The sequence below is a fragment of the Ictalurus furcatus genome, chromosome 11 (genome assembly GCF_023375685.1).
Source record: "Ictalurus furcatus strain D&B chromosome 11, Billie_1.0, whole genome shotgun sequence".
Taxonomy (NCBI): domain Eukaryota; kingdom Metazoa; phylum Chordata; class Actinopteri; order Siluriformes; family Ictaluridae; genus Ictalurus; species Ictalurus furcatus.
Genome location: NC_071265.1, coordinates 6888767 through 6905000, shown reverse-complemented (window position 1 = coordinate 6905000; position 16234 = coordinate 6888767). Strand labels below are relative to the sequence as shown.

Below are 16234 nucleotides of genomic sequence, written 5' to 3'. Positions count from 1 at the left end.
TCACTACAGGTAGAAATGGCCATTTTGGTTATGTAAATAATTTTTCAGATTGTTGAATATATTACATCTATAACATGTCTTTTCTTAAACTGTTGTAATAATGTGTTTGATTCGCTGTTTGTGTACACTCATGCTCGTTGTATTATTTGAAACTTAGCAACTTTGATGAAGGCTTAAGCCCCGCCTACTCAGTACAATGACATCATGTCCTTTATGTCTGAAAAACTAGTTTCATGATATATACACTACCTGTCAAAAGTTTGTGGACACTCGACTGAAATGTTTCTCATGGTCTTAAAAACCTTTTGATCTAAAGGTGCGTGATTAAATGTTTGAAATCGGTGTTGTAGACAAAAAAAATAATCGTGCCGACATATTCATTTCTTTCATTAGAAAACTAACATTTTATTTACAAAAAAAATTATTATTTTAAACGGATGACTCGGAGCGAGATATTCTGAAAAGCAGCCGATAAGAGTCCAGCGTCGGTGTGAACTCCTTTAATACTGTTTAAAAACGCATCTCAGGGAAATTCCTCAAGAAATCCGTTGAGAAAACGCCAAGAGTACATTTCTGGAAATCCTAAGCGAAAATGGTGTCTACTTTGAAGATGCTAAAATACTAAATTATTTTGGATTTTTTTTCCATCACAACATAGTTCCATGTGTGTTACTCCAGATTTTTGATGACTTTATTTTAAAAAACAAAACAAAAAAAAAACAAAGCGCCCGTTAAATCTCACCTACGTCTCTTCATGATTTTCTCAACAAAGCCACACACTGTTCTCAGATCTGCCAAGTTCATTCAAACATACAACATATTACTGTGCAAAAGTCTTCGGTACAGAGCAAAGAAGCCTTCAATAAAAATCAAATGAAATATTTCTACTTAAACAAAGAATACTCTAAAGAGCAGTAAACCATAATAAACTGAACAAAGTCAAAGTATTTGGTGTGACAACACTTTGCTTTCTCAGGTAGAATCTGTGCAGCTTTATATGGAAACTGGCTTTTTTTTTTTTTTTTTGCAGCAAAACCCAGCAGCCTTCATTTTGTTTTCTTACCTGAAAAAACTGGTTTGTTATGTAATACGTTGCTTGATTTTACTGACAAACATTTTTCTGCAATATTACATTTTTTGGTGGAAAAGTAATGCTTGGAAATCTAAAATCTTTCTGTACTGCCTCTAACTCAGAAGACATAAAAAAAACATTGTGTGCAACAAAATACAGTGCCCAGGACTTTTTGCACAGTACGGCACAGTAAAATCCAGAGTGTTGAGTTAACACCTACAGTGTTTGCACACTAGCATACTGGGACACTGGGCATACCCAAAGACATGAAATAGCTCATTCAACACTCTAGTTGTTAATTCAACACTGGGGAGTTTGCGGTGTGTATACCTGGATGTACAGATGCACAGTTTGTGTACAGTTCCCAGGGAACCTGATCCATGAAACATTTGTAAAAAAAAAAAAAAAAAAAATTAAATTCTTCATAACTGCCATTTTCTAACTTAAGAAATTTGTTTTCCCAAAAATTCTTCTTGACTATTCTCTCACTCCCTTCACGATTGTTCCTAAGACAAAACATAAGAAAAATTCAAATTCTTAAAAAAAAAAAAAAAAAAAAAAAAGCTCTAAAAATCAACGTAAATTTGTTAAAGTTAGGATAACTGCCAACTTGTCATAGAGCCCCAACGTGTAAGATTTGTAATGAATTATTTGGGTTGTTTCAAATATTAAACATAACAAAATTATAAAAATTTGCAAGATATAATAAAATACTGTATAACTACTACCATATTTTATTTATATAAACTAGCATACCAATACTGCTTAATGGTTTCCACTTTCCAGCAAGGAAATTCTCCTATGATGGTAAATGTTGGTTAATGTTCTCACGCCCTTTACGTTTGAATAAATGATCGGCAGGTGACTGCTGCTTAAAAAAAAAAGAAAAGAAAAAAAAAAGATGAATCGATGCATTTAAAAAAAGGCAGTATTGAATTTGTTGTAGCTATTACACAACTGTCGTTTTATTCTTAAGAAAAAAACATTAAGACGAACATTAAGAGAACTTCTTAAGGAACTTTTTAAACTGCTTTCTTAAAAGATTCGCATGAATCCGGCCCAGGAGCCAATCCCAGGGAACTCGGGTGGCACGATCTCTCTCTCTCTCTCACACACACACACGCACGCACGCTCGGGATTTTGGAAATTTTTGGAAATGCCAATCAGCCTACAACGCACGTCTTTGGACTGGGGGAGGAAACCGGAGTACCTAGAGGAAACCCCTGAAGCACAGGGAGAACGTGCAAACTCTGCACACACAGTGTGGAGACGGGAATCGAACCCACAACCCTGGAGGTGTGAAGCTCCTCAGCAGTGGGTGTGAAAACTCTGTGCAGGGTATGCAGGGTTCTCCAGGACCAGGCTTGGGAACCTGTATTCCATGGATTTGTAATAAATAACAGTGAAGTGTGATTTATTTATTTTGGTTCAATCTCAATCTCAGCAGAAGCATGAATAGGCTTTTTGTAAATGAGAGACGTGATGTATGTGTCTTGGCTCCAGAAACATGTCACACTTCATTCCATAAAGTTTTTTTGGGTTTTTTTTCTTTCCCCATGAGAGTGCCACGAGCACTCTCAGATACAGCAGAGGCACATCTGATACTTACTTCGTCCCCAATTAAATTAAACTTACAACTTGGGCCACGTCCAAATCCAGTGGAGCTGCTAGAGATGGTGGTTTATATCGTCTTAACATGAAGTGCACTATTAGGAGAATTCGGATGTAATCTAAAAGTTCCTCTCAGTCCCACTCCCACTAGCAGTCCCAGTCCCACCTGAGACAAGTGAGTCTTCTTACCTGTAGTTGGTCAGCACGCTTTTGTTGATCACAACTATGAAGAAAGAACTCACGCCGTAAAAAACCGCAGCGAGCAGCTTAATTAACAGCGTCAGGGTTTCAGCCGCCATCCCGGAGTCGTTCTCTCTCTCTCACTCTTTCCTCACATCCCGTCACTCCGCGTACCGCTTCTCTTACCCCTATTTCTCTCCACGCTGACGTCTCTCAACTTCCGGCATATTTCCGCCCCCACTCCCTTCGCGTCACGTGACGACCGCTCACTAGGCCCCATCTAAAAATAGTACACTACGTAGGGTTCATGAAGGACTGTATTGCAACATAAGTAGTGCACTTCGACAGAAATCCAGGAAGACATTTGAGATTCGGCCACACGCTACTAAAATAGATGGCGCGTCTGTTCTCTGTCGCCACCTAGAGGATACAATGTGAAACTAAAATAGATTTCTTTTCGATGTTTATACTTCATTTCCAGTCAGAGCACAAACTGAAGTGTTTTGTTCCTCTTATACCACAGTGGTGTGTCATGTGATCATTTTTAATTAATTAAAGAGCAACTTTTTATCCCTTTACAGTTACATATGATGATGTGGAACTGTCTGAAAACTGTAAGCACTCGTTCCCTCACTTTGTCTTGAAGTTATTAAGATATATATATATATATATATATATATATATATATATATATATATATATATATATATATATATATATATATATATAATAGCTTTTTACTACAAAAGGGACCTTTCTCCTGGAGATTGTATGTATTATACATTTTTTATTAGAATATTTTGAGATATTTTTGATTTCCGTGAGCTGTAAGCCGTAATCATCGAGATTAAAACAAAAAAAAGGCTTGAAATTTTTCACATTATGTGTAATGAATCTAGAACATATGAAAGTTCCACTTTTTGAATAAAATGACGGGGGAAAAATAAACTTTTCCCACAATATTCTAATTTGCTGAGATGCACCTGTAATGTGGCCACGAATGAAAAATTTCTCATAACTTATTAATACATGAGCACATTTTATTAATTCATCCCCTCATTTTAGGTCGATCGTGGCCACCTTTTCCCAATTCATTTCTGCATCGCATATTGATGATGACATAGTGACTTGGGGGCTGGTATTGATTTCATTGTTGATCAGCTGCAAGACCCTGGAAAAGATCATGGATATCATTGGGTGTATACAGTGTTTGCAAGAAGGTATTCGTGTCAGAAAAGAAGTAAGAATCATACTCTCTATGCTTGACACCATTAACTCCCTGGCTCGCCAGAGCAGACTCTTGAACCCAGTCCCCAGGTCATGATATCATCACTGGTAAAGCCCCCTGGCTCTCAATATGCAATGTAGGTGCCTCCCACTTAAAAATGGTTCCATACAATGCAAAGCTTTTGAGAATATAACTAACTCTAACTCATTCCCAACTCAAAATAAAACTCAATCAAATTGTCTCTATCCATAACAGCAGCTAAAATCATCATAAAAGGATGATGGATTTGTGAACTGGTAAAACGTGGCAACAATTTACCTAAAAACAAGGGAACGACTTAACACGAGGTGGGAACGAATTCTTAATTCGTGGTCACAATATATTGTTGTAGTTTTTTAGCCACATGTCATGTACAGGGCTCCGTACAAATGCAGAAAAGTTATGAAAGATGCTTTAATCCAGATAGTCAACAGTTGGAATGTTTATTGTCTCTGGCTGACATGTGGAAGCATTGCAGTTGTGAGTTTTCTCACTATCGGTATTTGAGCAGGCAGAGATCATATCACCCACCACACTCTCCTGGAGTGATGGCGTCATGTCTGCACCACTGCTCCATCTGGAAAAGCTCATTTCATGCACACTAAACATCTCGCAATCCGTAACTTCAGCCATAGTGTTTTTGTATGGCTCTTTTGCTTCCTTGTGCCAGTCTCCATTATGAGGCTGTTTCTCTCTGATAATGCGGTCCACGCCATTCGGACTGCACGTTAGTGGTCTGGAGATTGACAGGAACTCCATTTTGTTTCTTGAGCTGCTCCAGCAAGATTTTAGAGTTGAAGTGTGAGCACTGCTGCTTAACCCTCTCCTCGCAGAAGAAGGCAGTGCTTTACAGCAGGCTGGAGAGATTTCTCCAGAGTCACAGGTTTGACTGGGGTTCAATCCATTAATCACAGGGCCAACACGAGGTGCTAAAATGTCTTTTTTAGGTATGAGCAAGATTTTGTTGTTGGTTGTAGACGCACATACTGAAGGGGTTTTATCTTGATAATGGAGAGGAAGTTGGGCAAGATCTGGAGATCTTATCACCTTTCCATCAGCTTTGAGCACACGCACATTGACACCATTAACAGCTGTCCTATTCCCCTTGAGCTCGGGCTGGGTGTATGGCCTGTGACTGCGAAGGCCTTCAGCGGTCTGTCTTCCCTTCATACTGCGAATCATGTACTTTGCCTGAATGGACTCCGTGTAGAGAATGATAGCTGAGCGCATGCTCCTCTTTCTGATCTGTGGTGCGGGATCCAGAGAGTGGAATCCTGGGCTGCTGAAAGGCTCATATTCACACTGCTGAGTGCTGTACACCACAGGGAACGTTTCACTGGCTTTCTGTTGAGACTGGGACATTAAAAAAACAAACAAAAAAAAAACCAAATAGACAACATGAAATACTAAACCTAAAGAATTCTTTCATAATCATGCGGTGTGACAGAAGAAAACCTTACAGCACATGCTACAGTTGACAGAAACCAGGAACCTCATTTATAAAATATTCACACAATTCATACTTTCATGCGTACATCTGGATTGAAACCTGAAATTAAACTGAAAATGTTCTTACAGAAATATGCGTGCAAACCTGTTTGTACTGATGCACTGATATGCTAGTGTGTACATGTACTATTTCCTTATGCAGTGCCAGTGTTACTTGATCCTGAAAACTGAAGAAGCAGTATACACATCAAATATGCCAGTGGAATATATATATATATATATATATATATATATATATATATATATAGTTTTCTCTGCTAAATCTCCAATTTTTAGGGCGCTTTCGTCATAAAAAAAAAAAAAATTGTACTGATAGGAAAAAATGGCTCTGGCATCTTACGCACAAATATAACAACACTCATAGCTAGAATGACAGATAACAGTTTGCCCAGCTTGCTATCTATGATAGGGTTATCCGTACTAAATGATTAAATGACTAAAATGAAGCTTGGTTTAACTCTGGAGAGGAGGTGGGTATTTTCCTGCACTGTAGCTTTGGAGGCAGCACATCAAGTCTAATCGAGTATGACCTGAAACGTCCCAAAAAATAGATCCACTGTTATTTTTTAGTTACAGTATGTAGCAACATTGAACTATTGACATGTTGTAAATCTCCTTACTAACTAATCATTTCACCGCCGTGTTTATTTTTCTTACTTGCACCACAATTTGCAACCTAACTGATCAGGAGGTTAAAAGAAAATCACTTCATATCACTTTGCTTTGCAGAAAATGTAACGTTTTTTACTTGCTGATTGATTGATTGATTTTGCTGGTGGTTAAAACCACTAAGTGTGTAAGCACCTTTATCTTATTATCTTATATTTCCGAGATGTGGTATGTGATTTTCACTTCACGGGTCTAGTTATCACCAGTTAGAGTTTTGATTTAACTGTATATATGGGACTTTTACTCAGAAAGCATTTTCCAAGACTGATAAGACTTTTTAATGATAAGACAGTCATGACTGGTTTATGAGTCACTATTTTGGACCATTTTTTATCAATAAATCGCTACCACTACGTACTTAACCAGCCTTTCATATTGTTGGTTTTGCACCATCTGAGAAGAAGCCATTTTGTACAAGAAGTACAGTGTGTTCCTTCATATGTGGGAGAAATCTAGGACTATTTTTTCATCCACATTGATGTTTTATAGGTTGCGCATATTAACTTTTATATTATAGTACACGTGTTTTTATAAATGAAGCCCTTGTACACAGTTAGCTATGTACCCTTTCTCTCTTACTGACACAAGAATGTAGGATTGAGTTCAAACTATGATTTATAGATTATAGTCAGTAAAATGTCAGGAGGTGGCTGATTTCATGCATATCTGAGGACAGATAAATGAGACTCACAAACTAGGCAGGAAAACAAGTGCAAAAGTTTGCACAGAACATTATATATATAATTCAGTCCCGGCTCACAGTAACTGCTCAGTTGGAGATTGAAAAAAGACCAGGCAACATTTCTTCAATCTTCCAACTGTCAAATTTGGCTGAGTTTGTCCGCATTGTAGCCTCCGATTCTTGTTTTTGGTTGACAGGACTGGAACCTGATGTGGTCTTCCGCTGTTGTAACCCGTCTGCCTGACGGTGTTGATGTCTTGTGCATTCTGAGATGCTTTTGTGCTTACCATTGTAGTAAACTTCCTGTCAGCTCGAACCAGTCTTGCCATTCTCAGACGTTTTTCGTTCTGTTTTTCGCATCATTGTGTATGAACTCTAGAGATTACTGTGTGTGAAGATCGATGGAGATCAGGAGAGCCTACCATTTTACCTTTACTTTTGTATGTCCTCTAAGTTGTAATATTCATCCTCTCTACTCTGCCACATAACAGATCAGGCCTGGAGACAAAAGGTTTATGACAAAACTTGCTTTAAGTTCTTAGTGTACAGTTTTCACTTGGTTTTGGATTGTTATCTGGTTGTTAACCTCTTGGAGTATATCTTTGTGGATAATTTGTAAAAATAGATACACATTTTCATTTTTCCTTTCAAACCCATAAGGATACAAATTTTTCCACATGACTGTATAAAAATCATTTGCTTTACCGTTTAACCAGGGTTTAGTCATGAACTTGATACAGAAGGTGTTTACCAGGAAGTCTTTATGCAGACGAGGAGCGAGCACTTTCACATCATTCCTCATAAGTAAATCATCAAAACTAAGAGGAACAGGCTCAACGCAGACTTCTTTTTCAGTCCTATTAAAAGAAACGAGAGGATTGAGCTCTGATATTCCATCAATATTGATTCTTTTTTGAACACTTCTGAAAAGGATAAACATACTTGTTGTGAAGTGTACTGGCGCCAATACTAATATTATCAGTGCTCTCTTGAAGTTGCTGAGTATTCATCCATCCATCTGGCACTGGTGATTTAAACGATGCATCCACTTCTGGAAAACATACACATCAACCATGTTAGGAGGTCAGTTCACTTCAAGTGAATTGCTTAGACCACATTTCTTCAGAGAACAGTACTGCTGTGAGTCATACCACTATGAACTGAGGTGGAGCACCAGTGATAAATGTCTGTGTTTCCAAGACTGGTGCCTACTAAGGCCTTGCTCCTGTTCACTTTGGTTAGTTCATGCAAAGAGGGAACCTTCTCCACCTGAAAGCAAAGAATACTTTTAGCTAATCACATCGCTGGTCTTCCAATCAAAGTTCATCCATTTTATATATATGTGTGTGTGTGTGTGTGTGTGTGTGTGTGTGTGTGTGTGTGTGTGTCCTAAATATTTGAAGAATATTTTCTGTAACTATCTAATATGGTTCACTGAATGAACATAATACGTAATCAGTCCGTACAGGATTTCGCAGAGGGTTTTTTTTTTGTGATGGTTGCGGCCAAAAATGCTTGATTTTGCTGCAAATTTTTAAAAAATTTACAGTGCGGATTTGTGGAGTTTTTCGTGCTTTTTTTGCGGAAAACTACTTGAATTGGCAAAATTGCAATCGCACGAAATGGTTCTGCACGGTCTTTCACAGTGTTGTTTGTTGGTAAATGAGACCTTTTAGCTGTACTCGTGTTCGACGCACGTGAATCAAAGAGAGCTTTGGCTGAATGCGCTTTGTGATGACGACACATGACGCGTCTTGGCCCAAATCTGCGGAAAATCGGTGGTAATTTTGAAAAATTGCAAGCTCCTCCGAATTTTGCGCAGTTTGCTTGATTTTGCGTGAATTTCTGCGATCGCAATATCCTGGATGGACCGCGTAATGCCTCGCAACAGGCAAGAAATAAGTGAGCAGATAACATTGTTCCAAAGGTATACACACTCACTGGCCACTTTATTAGATACACCTGTCCTGTCTATCACCTATTGAAATTACAATCACAGTTGAGGTTATAAGGTATACACAATGATGCCTGGCCATGATATTAGAGGCTAACATCTAATATCTAAAATTTGCTCAATATTTAAAACATTAGATTTGAGCCATGCATTATATCACAACATTTCATTAATGGCATAATACAAATGGTGTTTGACAAACTATCACTCACACACACACACACACACACACACACACACACACACACACATACACACACAAACTATGCAATAAACAATATAGTAAATATTAAACTCTATTGCACAACAGTATGAACAAAGTGTCTGAGTGAAGTGCACTTACAAAGGTGCACTTATATGATTATAAGTATACTGTATAATTACTGACTGTATCCCTTCTGTTGCTATGAATCTTTTGTTAACTCTCCTCTACCCTGTATACCAATTAAAAAGGAGCTCTATAGGATCTCCAGTTGGAAAAACATTTCACTAGATTACATCACACGTATGTAATACGTATGTGACAGATAAAGACCTTGAGATTGTTAGTTGGCGGACTGTTTCTCAGCAATCTCTAGTGATCTAATATCTGGTCAGTAGCGGTGTTATAGTAGGGCCGGTGTATCTGTGGGACTGGGTAACCTGGTAAAATGACCACTGAGTATATGCTTTGACGGGAATAAAAAAAGAAACATTTCTATAGGGACTGTAATTCTGCATAAAGAGTACAGTATAGAGCAAAATTAAGAATGCAGGAGTAGAGACTGAATTATTTCGTTTCTCAGCACCTCTCTCAACCACGCCATTTTGCGTGGAGATCGACTTTCTGGCTTGAGAGTCTGTGGCTTCTTCGGCATGATCGAGAAACTTATTCCTACATCTTCTTTGCCTTAAAAAAAAAGAACAGCACACATGGTGCAAACACGTCGAGTCAAAAGTACACTGCAAAACCACATTTATTGAGCTTGATTAGATGTATCGTTTCATTGACTACTTAATTTGAGTGAATATTTAACTGTAATAAATAAATATAAGTAAATCAAGACAACAGACATAACACAAATGGGACCAAATATTTGGCATAAAATATACTGGACATAAAATACTTTGGGCTCAAAGTCCAGACTTTTTTCTTTTTTCTTTTATCCAAACACTCTTTATTACTGAACATTATTAATATAATCAGCAAAAAAAAGAAACGTGCCTTTTTCAGGAGACTGGACTGTAAAGATAACTGTGTCCAATCCAAATAAGCTTTACAGATCTTTATTCGAAAGGGTTTAAACAATGTTTTTTGATGTTTGTACACCATAGACAATTATTGCACATGCACCTGTGGAACAGTCTACAGGCAGTAGGTGAACATGCCATAGGCCTGCTGCAGGGAGGCATGAGGACTGCAGATGTGTCCAGAGCAATAAACTGCAATGTCTGTAATGTAAGACGCCTAAGACGGTGCTACAGGGAGACAGGAACGACAGCTGATCGTCCTTGCAGTGGAAAATTACATGTAAACATGTGTCCCCCCAGACCTTGGTGCCTTGGTGGAAGAACGGAGTAACATCTCACAGCAAGAACTGACAAATCTGGTGCAGTCCATAAGGATGAGATGGACTGTAGTACTTAAAGCGGCTGGAGGCCACCAGATACTGACTGTTACTTTTAATATTGACCCCCCCTTAGTTCAGGGACTCATTATTCCATTTCTGTTCGTCAAATGTCTGTGAATCTTTTTCAGTTTAAGTCTCGGTTGTTGAATCTTGTTATGTTAACACAAACATTTACACTTGTTAAGAAATTTGCTGGAAATAAAAGCAGTCGAATGTGAGAGTACGTTTCTTTTGTTGCGGAGTATATTTATACATATTCATAGGTATTATGTGACATTAGTGCTCTTTTATCTTGTTATTGTTTCCTAAACATGTTTACAGGGTAAAAAAAAATATACTATTAAGACAAGTTCTAAAGTACTAAACTGCTAAACCTCTGCTCTTCAACTCTTCTTTGACTAGTATTTCCATACAGTAGTTTTAACCCTTTTTAGTCATCCATTCCTTAGCTAAGGGCACATTTTACCTCCGCACGTTGCATGTCCTGTTGATGACTTAACATGAGATGTATGTTTTTCGGGATGTATGATAACTCTGGTACTGCCAGCTTCGACTGATTTGCTGCAGGAACTGCCTTTCATGCTGGCTTCCACAGCTAAAGACTTCCTAAACGGGACACATCAGCCTGAACAAAGTGATTCCTGGCACTTCATGTTCAGTTCAGATTGGCAGAATGCTAAGATCTTTCCTAGTATGGTGACAGTAATGTTAATAGGAATTGTATGTTGGAACAATCAAGGTATCCAGGTCATCTGTGATAAACCTTACCTTAGTCGTTTATAAAGAAGATCTTGTTTATCACTGACAATTTCCTCGTTTGCTTTGGGCTTTTTTCTGGCACTGAATTCACGATGAAGACCCAGTCCTGTAAAAGACCTACCATGGGCAAAGCACTGTGTTGACATTTGTGTCAGCTGCCGATTTTTCTGAAAAAAGGGACGAGATTTTAAATGTATTTACACTATTTTAACTTGTTCATACACATACACATATAATGCTATGGATACTACAGTGGATTATTGGCAGAGTTATATTACCTTTGCAAGTATATCCAGTGTGCTCTTGGAGTGACTGTCCAAGGTGTCAAAAGCCTGGAGCACTCTTGTTGTCATGTTTCATGTTTCAACCCTTATATAACACATACATACACACATACTGTATATACATATGTACATGCATACAGACATATATACATGCATAAATATATACAAGCATGCATACTCCATCTAAACACACATACACACATTTCTACCAGCAGGAATAACTTACACAAACTTTAGAGCCTCTATATAAAGATACCAAGATAGTCCGTTAATTCACTTTTCAGCTAGTTGTTTAGCTCACTCAGCTGGATTCACTACTCACTTCACTCTCTGAGTTTACGTTTTAATCCCATTCACTGTTGTTGGTTTTTGTTCAGCAGTCAGAGACTGAATTTAAGCTGCTGACACTTCCGGTGTCTCCCTGAGCTCCGCTGAAAGTATACAGCGAGTCGCCGTGTTGTAACCATAGCAACAGCGGCGCGAGCGTATCTCTCTCTCTCTCTCTCTCTCTCTCTCTCTCTCTCTCTCTAGCAATATTCGAGAAACAAAGTATTCATATTTCGTAATATGAAAAAAATCACAATATGGCGATTTGTTCCTTCATTAGCACAAGTAACAATAATGGTCAAGTAGTATATGTTAAAAATATTAACAGTTAAACAGGGTGAATACAGGTATATTGGGGCAACAGGTACATTGATACACAGCATTAATTTTCTGTTTTTAACCAATGAAATTACACAAATTATCCAAACATTAAATTATCAAATGCATTATGTGCCCAAATGACCAAATACATTATGTGCCCCAAATGACCAAACGCTGTACCAAATGACCCAAAACATTATGTGCCCCTAATGACCAAACGCTGTACCAAATGACCAAATACATTGTGTGTCCCTAATGACCCAAATGACCAAATACACATTATGTGCCCCAAATGACCAAACATGCTGTCCCCAATAATCAAATATAGTACATGTCCCAAATAACCAAATACATTATGTGCCCAAAATGACCAAACATGCTGTCCCAAATAACCAAATACAGTATGTGTCCCAAATGACCAAACATGGTGTCCCAAATGATCAAATACAGTATGTGTCCCAAATAACCAAATAGAGTATGTGTCCCAAATGACCAAACATGCTGTCCCAAATGATCAAATACAGTATGCGTCCCAAATAACCAAATACATTATGTGCCCCATATGACCAAACATGCTGTCCCAAATGATCAAATACAGTATGTGTCCCACATAACCAAATACAGTATGTGTCCCAAATGACCAAGTATGTGTCACAAATGATCAAACATGCTATCCCAAATTATCAAATACTGTATGTGTCCCAAATGATCAAACACACACACACACACAAACACACACACACACACACACACACACACACACACACACACACACACACACACACACTTATTCTGTTTGTTTGTTTGTTTAACTTCTTGATTTTTTTTTTCCTAAAAGCTTCATGGAAAAATGCCTTTTCCGCATTTGTATGTCAATTAATTATTTTACAGAGACCATTTTCTGTCCTTCAAGAAAGTAATATGCATATTAAGTAATAGACCACTTTTCAAATAAAAAACAGTCTGAAGACTAACTTTGGTGCTTTCTCCAAGATACTGATTGTACATACTAGGTGAATTATTTTCTATAAAGCACCCCTAGGTTGTAATTAAAATGCCAGAATATTATTTCTATTACAGAGAACAGTATTTTTCAGTCCCATGTAGAAAGTTTTGATTGTTCTTTACAGATTGTCCAATATATCCATAATGATTCAACATCCTATATTCGTATAAGAATTCTCAAGTGTTGACTGAATTACCTGTCAGTTCCATTGTATTTATCTAGCACTTTTACATTCAGATTTAGATCCTGATTGAGCAAGCCAGAAGAGACGGTGGCAAGAAAAAACACTCCCTTAGATGAGATAAGGTTTTCAAAAGAAAACCTATCCTCTTCTGACTGACACCAGATAGTGTGATCACGAGTCATTATTTTTCCACAACTATATGCTATAATCTCAAACAGTACTACTGAATGTGTTGAAAGAAACTTCCATACAAGCAGGAGTGCCTTTTTGGATTTTATTAGAGCTTTTAGCATTAAATCTATAGTATCTAAATGATGATATCCACTGAATAAGGAATGAGACTTGGAAATAAACTGTTTTCAGTCATTATTCTATCCAAGTGACACCATCCACAGCAATCATTACATACGGGACCGTCCTCAGCGGCGGTGCGTGATTCTCAGGTGAAGGAAGCTCCAAGCAGAAGTAGAGCTTCAGGATGGATCAGGCAGGTTTGGAGGGCAGAAGGAGTCAGGGTCAGGTTTCAGAGAGAGAGAGAGAGAAATAGAGAGAGAGAGAGAGAGAGAGAGAGAGAGAGAGAGAGAGAGAGAGAAAGGGCTAAAGAGTGAGAACAGATTCTGTGTATGCGCTTGTCCTATAAGAGGATGTATATTGTGTGCAAGCAGGTACTACAGGCAAGACTAGCGATGACAGCATAACCAAAGCGTAACTAACACTTTCCTACACATGCTTATTTAGTGATCTGAAATTCAGCACTTTTAAGTAATGCACTATGTTATAGTCATATGACTAAACCTTTAAAGGTTTGATGCAGACCCCTACAACAGAGAGTTCAACCCCTATCAGAGAGGGATCCAAGTAAAAACCTCTTCAGCAAGCTAACCAAGAAGCTTGGATGAACCTTTCTTTCAAATTGTAGGCCTGATCTTGCACCCGATCTCATGTGTGTTAAACCATTAAAGAGTTTAGGTGTGAGTTACAGTATGTGATTTGTGCATTTAAAGCCTTATCAAGCAACCTCAAAATATGTTTATCTGGAGCTTATGTTTTGAAGACTGTGAACTAGCTTGACTTCAAAGTGAGTACAGATTCTGGTTTTCCGTTAGAGAATTGGGGTCAATAGACCACATAACCTACTCTTTGCTATAAAGAGCTTTGTGCAAGGAGGCATTTTATATTGTAGATAAATAACAATGCTTATTTCTTCATTTGCTGAAAGAATATTTTTCTGAACAAGCATTACATGTCTTTTTTAAAGCGGGACTGAAGCACCATTTTACTTTTATGTTAGCTACTACTGGAACCAGCTCCCAGAAGATCTTAGGTGTGTCCAATATTTAGTTATTTTTAAATCCATGTTGAAACATCTTTATTTTTTTGTGCCTACCTTTAAGCTCATAGCAAATTATTTCTGCTGCATATTTGCATTGCACTCTATTTTAACATTTTCTTAATTTTTTATTTTACATTTCAACTTCTTTTTATTGGTTTTCCATTTGAGCTCTGTAATAGTTTGCTTTAGTGCAGTTTCTGATACCATAGATCATAATATTCTTTTAGGTAGTCTAGAAAATGTCAATGGAGATAAGGGTACAGCTCTTTCCTATCTCATGTCTTATTTGACTGATTTAGTATTTGCATACTAAGTGTTTGGCGTTCCACAAGGCCCTGTTCTATGCCTATTGCTCTTTTCTTTGTATCTGTTACCTCTGGGTACAATCATTCTTTGTTTTGCCATATTTGGACGAGCAAACATTTGATCCTCAGTGGCTATTAATAAAGTTGACACATTCAAGCGACACATAAAATTGACCTGTTGTAGTCATTTTTACAATTTAAATGAACAAAAACCAGACCAGTCACATGGAAAAAGTAAGTACACCCCGACATTTATCACACCTTCAGATCCATAAAATTTGAATCAGGTGTTGAAGATTGGGTGCCAGTGATTAGAACCTGCTTAAGGAGTGCAGGTGGAACCTGTCTTATGTATACCACTCTCATTTCTAGGGTCTGGAGTTCCCTTTGTTATTGAAGTGTGTGGTGTCATCATGCCAAGATCTAAAGAGTTCTATAAGGCCTTCAGGGCCTATGAGTCTGGCAAGGGATTTAAAAAGATCTCCAAATTTTTGGAAATACATCATTCCACTGTAAGGAAAATCATCTACAAATGGTGCAGATCTCAAACCACAGTATGGAAAATGCTAATAAAAACAAAGAGGAGTGACTTGTAAATGTACTTGGACTTGTATTTAAACAAAACAAAACAAAAAAAAAACGTATAAAGACAAGGTGTTTGATGTTTAACCTAATCAAGTGCATAGTTTTTTTTAAAAACATTTATTTTGAAATTGAAGCATGCAACACGTTCCAAAAAAAGGTCCATACTGTCCCAATTTTTTCTGAATTGTGGTTGTATATTTGCCTTGACTTGCTGTATATTCAATACTTAAGATACAATAACAATACATGATGATGTATCACTGGTGAAAAGACAGTTAATGAGCTTTAAAGATTAAGTCTCTTTATTAAGATTTATACTCAAACATGCATTGTTGTGCTTCGTTGATAAAGATCTAAATATGCAAATGGAAATGAACTGCTTAACGAATCACTGACATTATGATGTTATTAGTTTGGTTAATTAAGTGGTCTTCTTCTCAACAAATCATTGTACATCCATATACTCAAAGAACGGAAATTCATTATTACAGTGAATAGTATTAATAAGTTAACGGTAAGACAAACCTTATAAAATGCTTTAACCAGAATGTTAATAGTTAATAGTTATCAACTTGC

At 37.5% G+C, this 16234-nt stretch overlaps 2 protein-coding genes across 4 annotated transcripts in view; both read right to left on the bottom strand.

Annotated features, from left to right (window-relative positions):
• Positions 1 to 3311, bottom strand: part of slc35d1a (solute carrier family 35 member D1a) — a 17252-nt gene extending 13941 nt beyond the window's left edge. Inside the window, exon 1 of the mRNA XM_053636590.1 lies at positions 2873 to 3311. Within this exon, the coding sequence (XP_053492565.1) occupies positions 2873 to 2982 (110 nt within the window). The 5' untranslated portion in view covers positions 2983 to 3311. The remainder of the gene's footprint in view (positions 1 to 2872) is intronic.
• Positions 3312 to 3736: 425 nt separating this feature from the next.
• Positions 3737 to 12094, bottom strand: LOC128615189 (uncharacterized). Of its 3 annotated transcripts, none has more exons than XM_053637065.1 (9): positions 11824 to 12094; positions 11592 to 11682; positions 11323 to 11480; positions 11021 to 11160; positions 9733 to 9833; positions 8142 to 8259; positions 7933 to 8041; positions 7742 to 7847; positions 3737 to 5483 (listed from the first exon to the last, which is right to left on the bottom strand). In XM_053637065.1, the coding sequence occupies exons 2-9, from the start codon at positions 11664 to 11666 to the stop codon at positions 4545 to 4547; spliced, it is 1746 nt and encodes a 581-aa protein (XP_053493040.1). In that variant the 5' UTR covers positions 11667 to 11682; positions 11824 to 12094; the 3' UTR covers positions 3737 to 4544. The 3 variants fall into 3 exon arrangements, with proteins under 3 accessions (XP_053493040.1, XP_053493039.1, XP_053493041.1); XM_053637064.1 differs by having other exon boundaries at positions 11920 to 12094; XM_053637066.1 differs by lacking the exons at positions 11592 to 11682; positions 11824 to 12094 and having other exon boundaries at positions 11021 to 11179; positions 11323 to 11412.
• Between the last annotated feature and the right edge of the window lie 4140 nt (positions 12095 to 16234).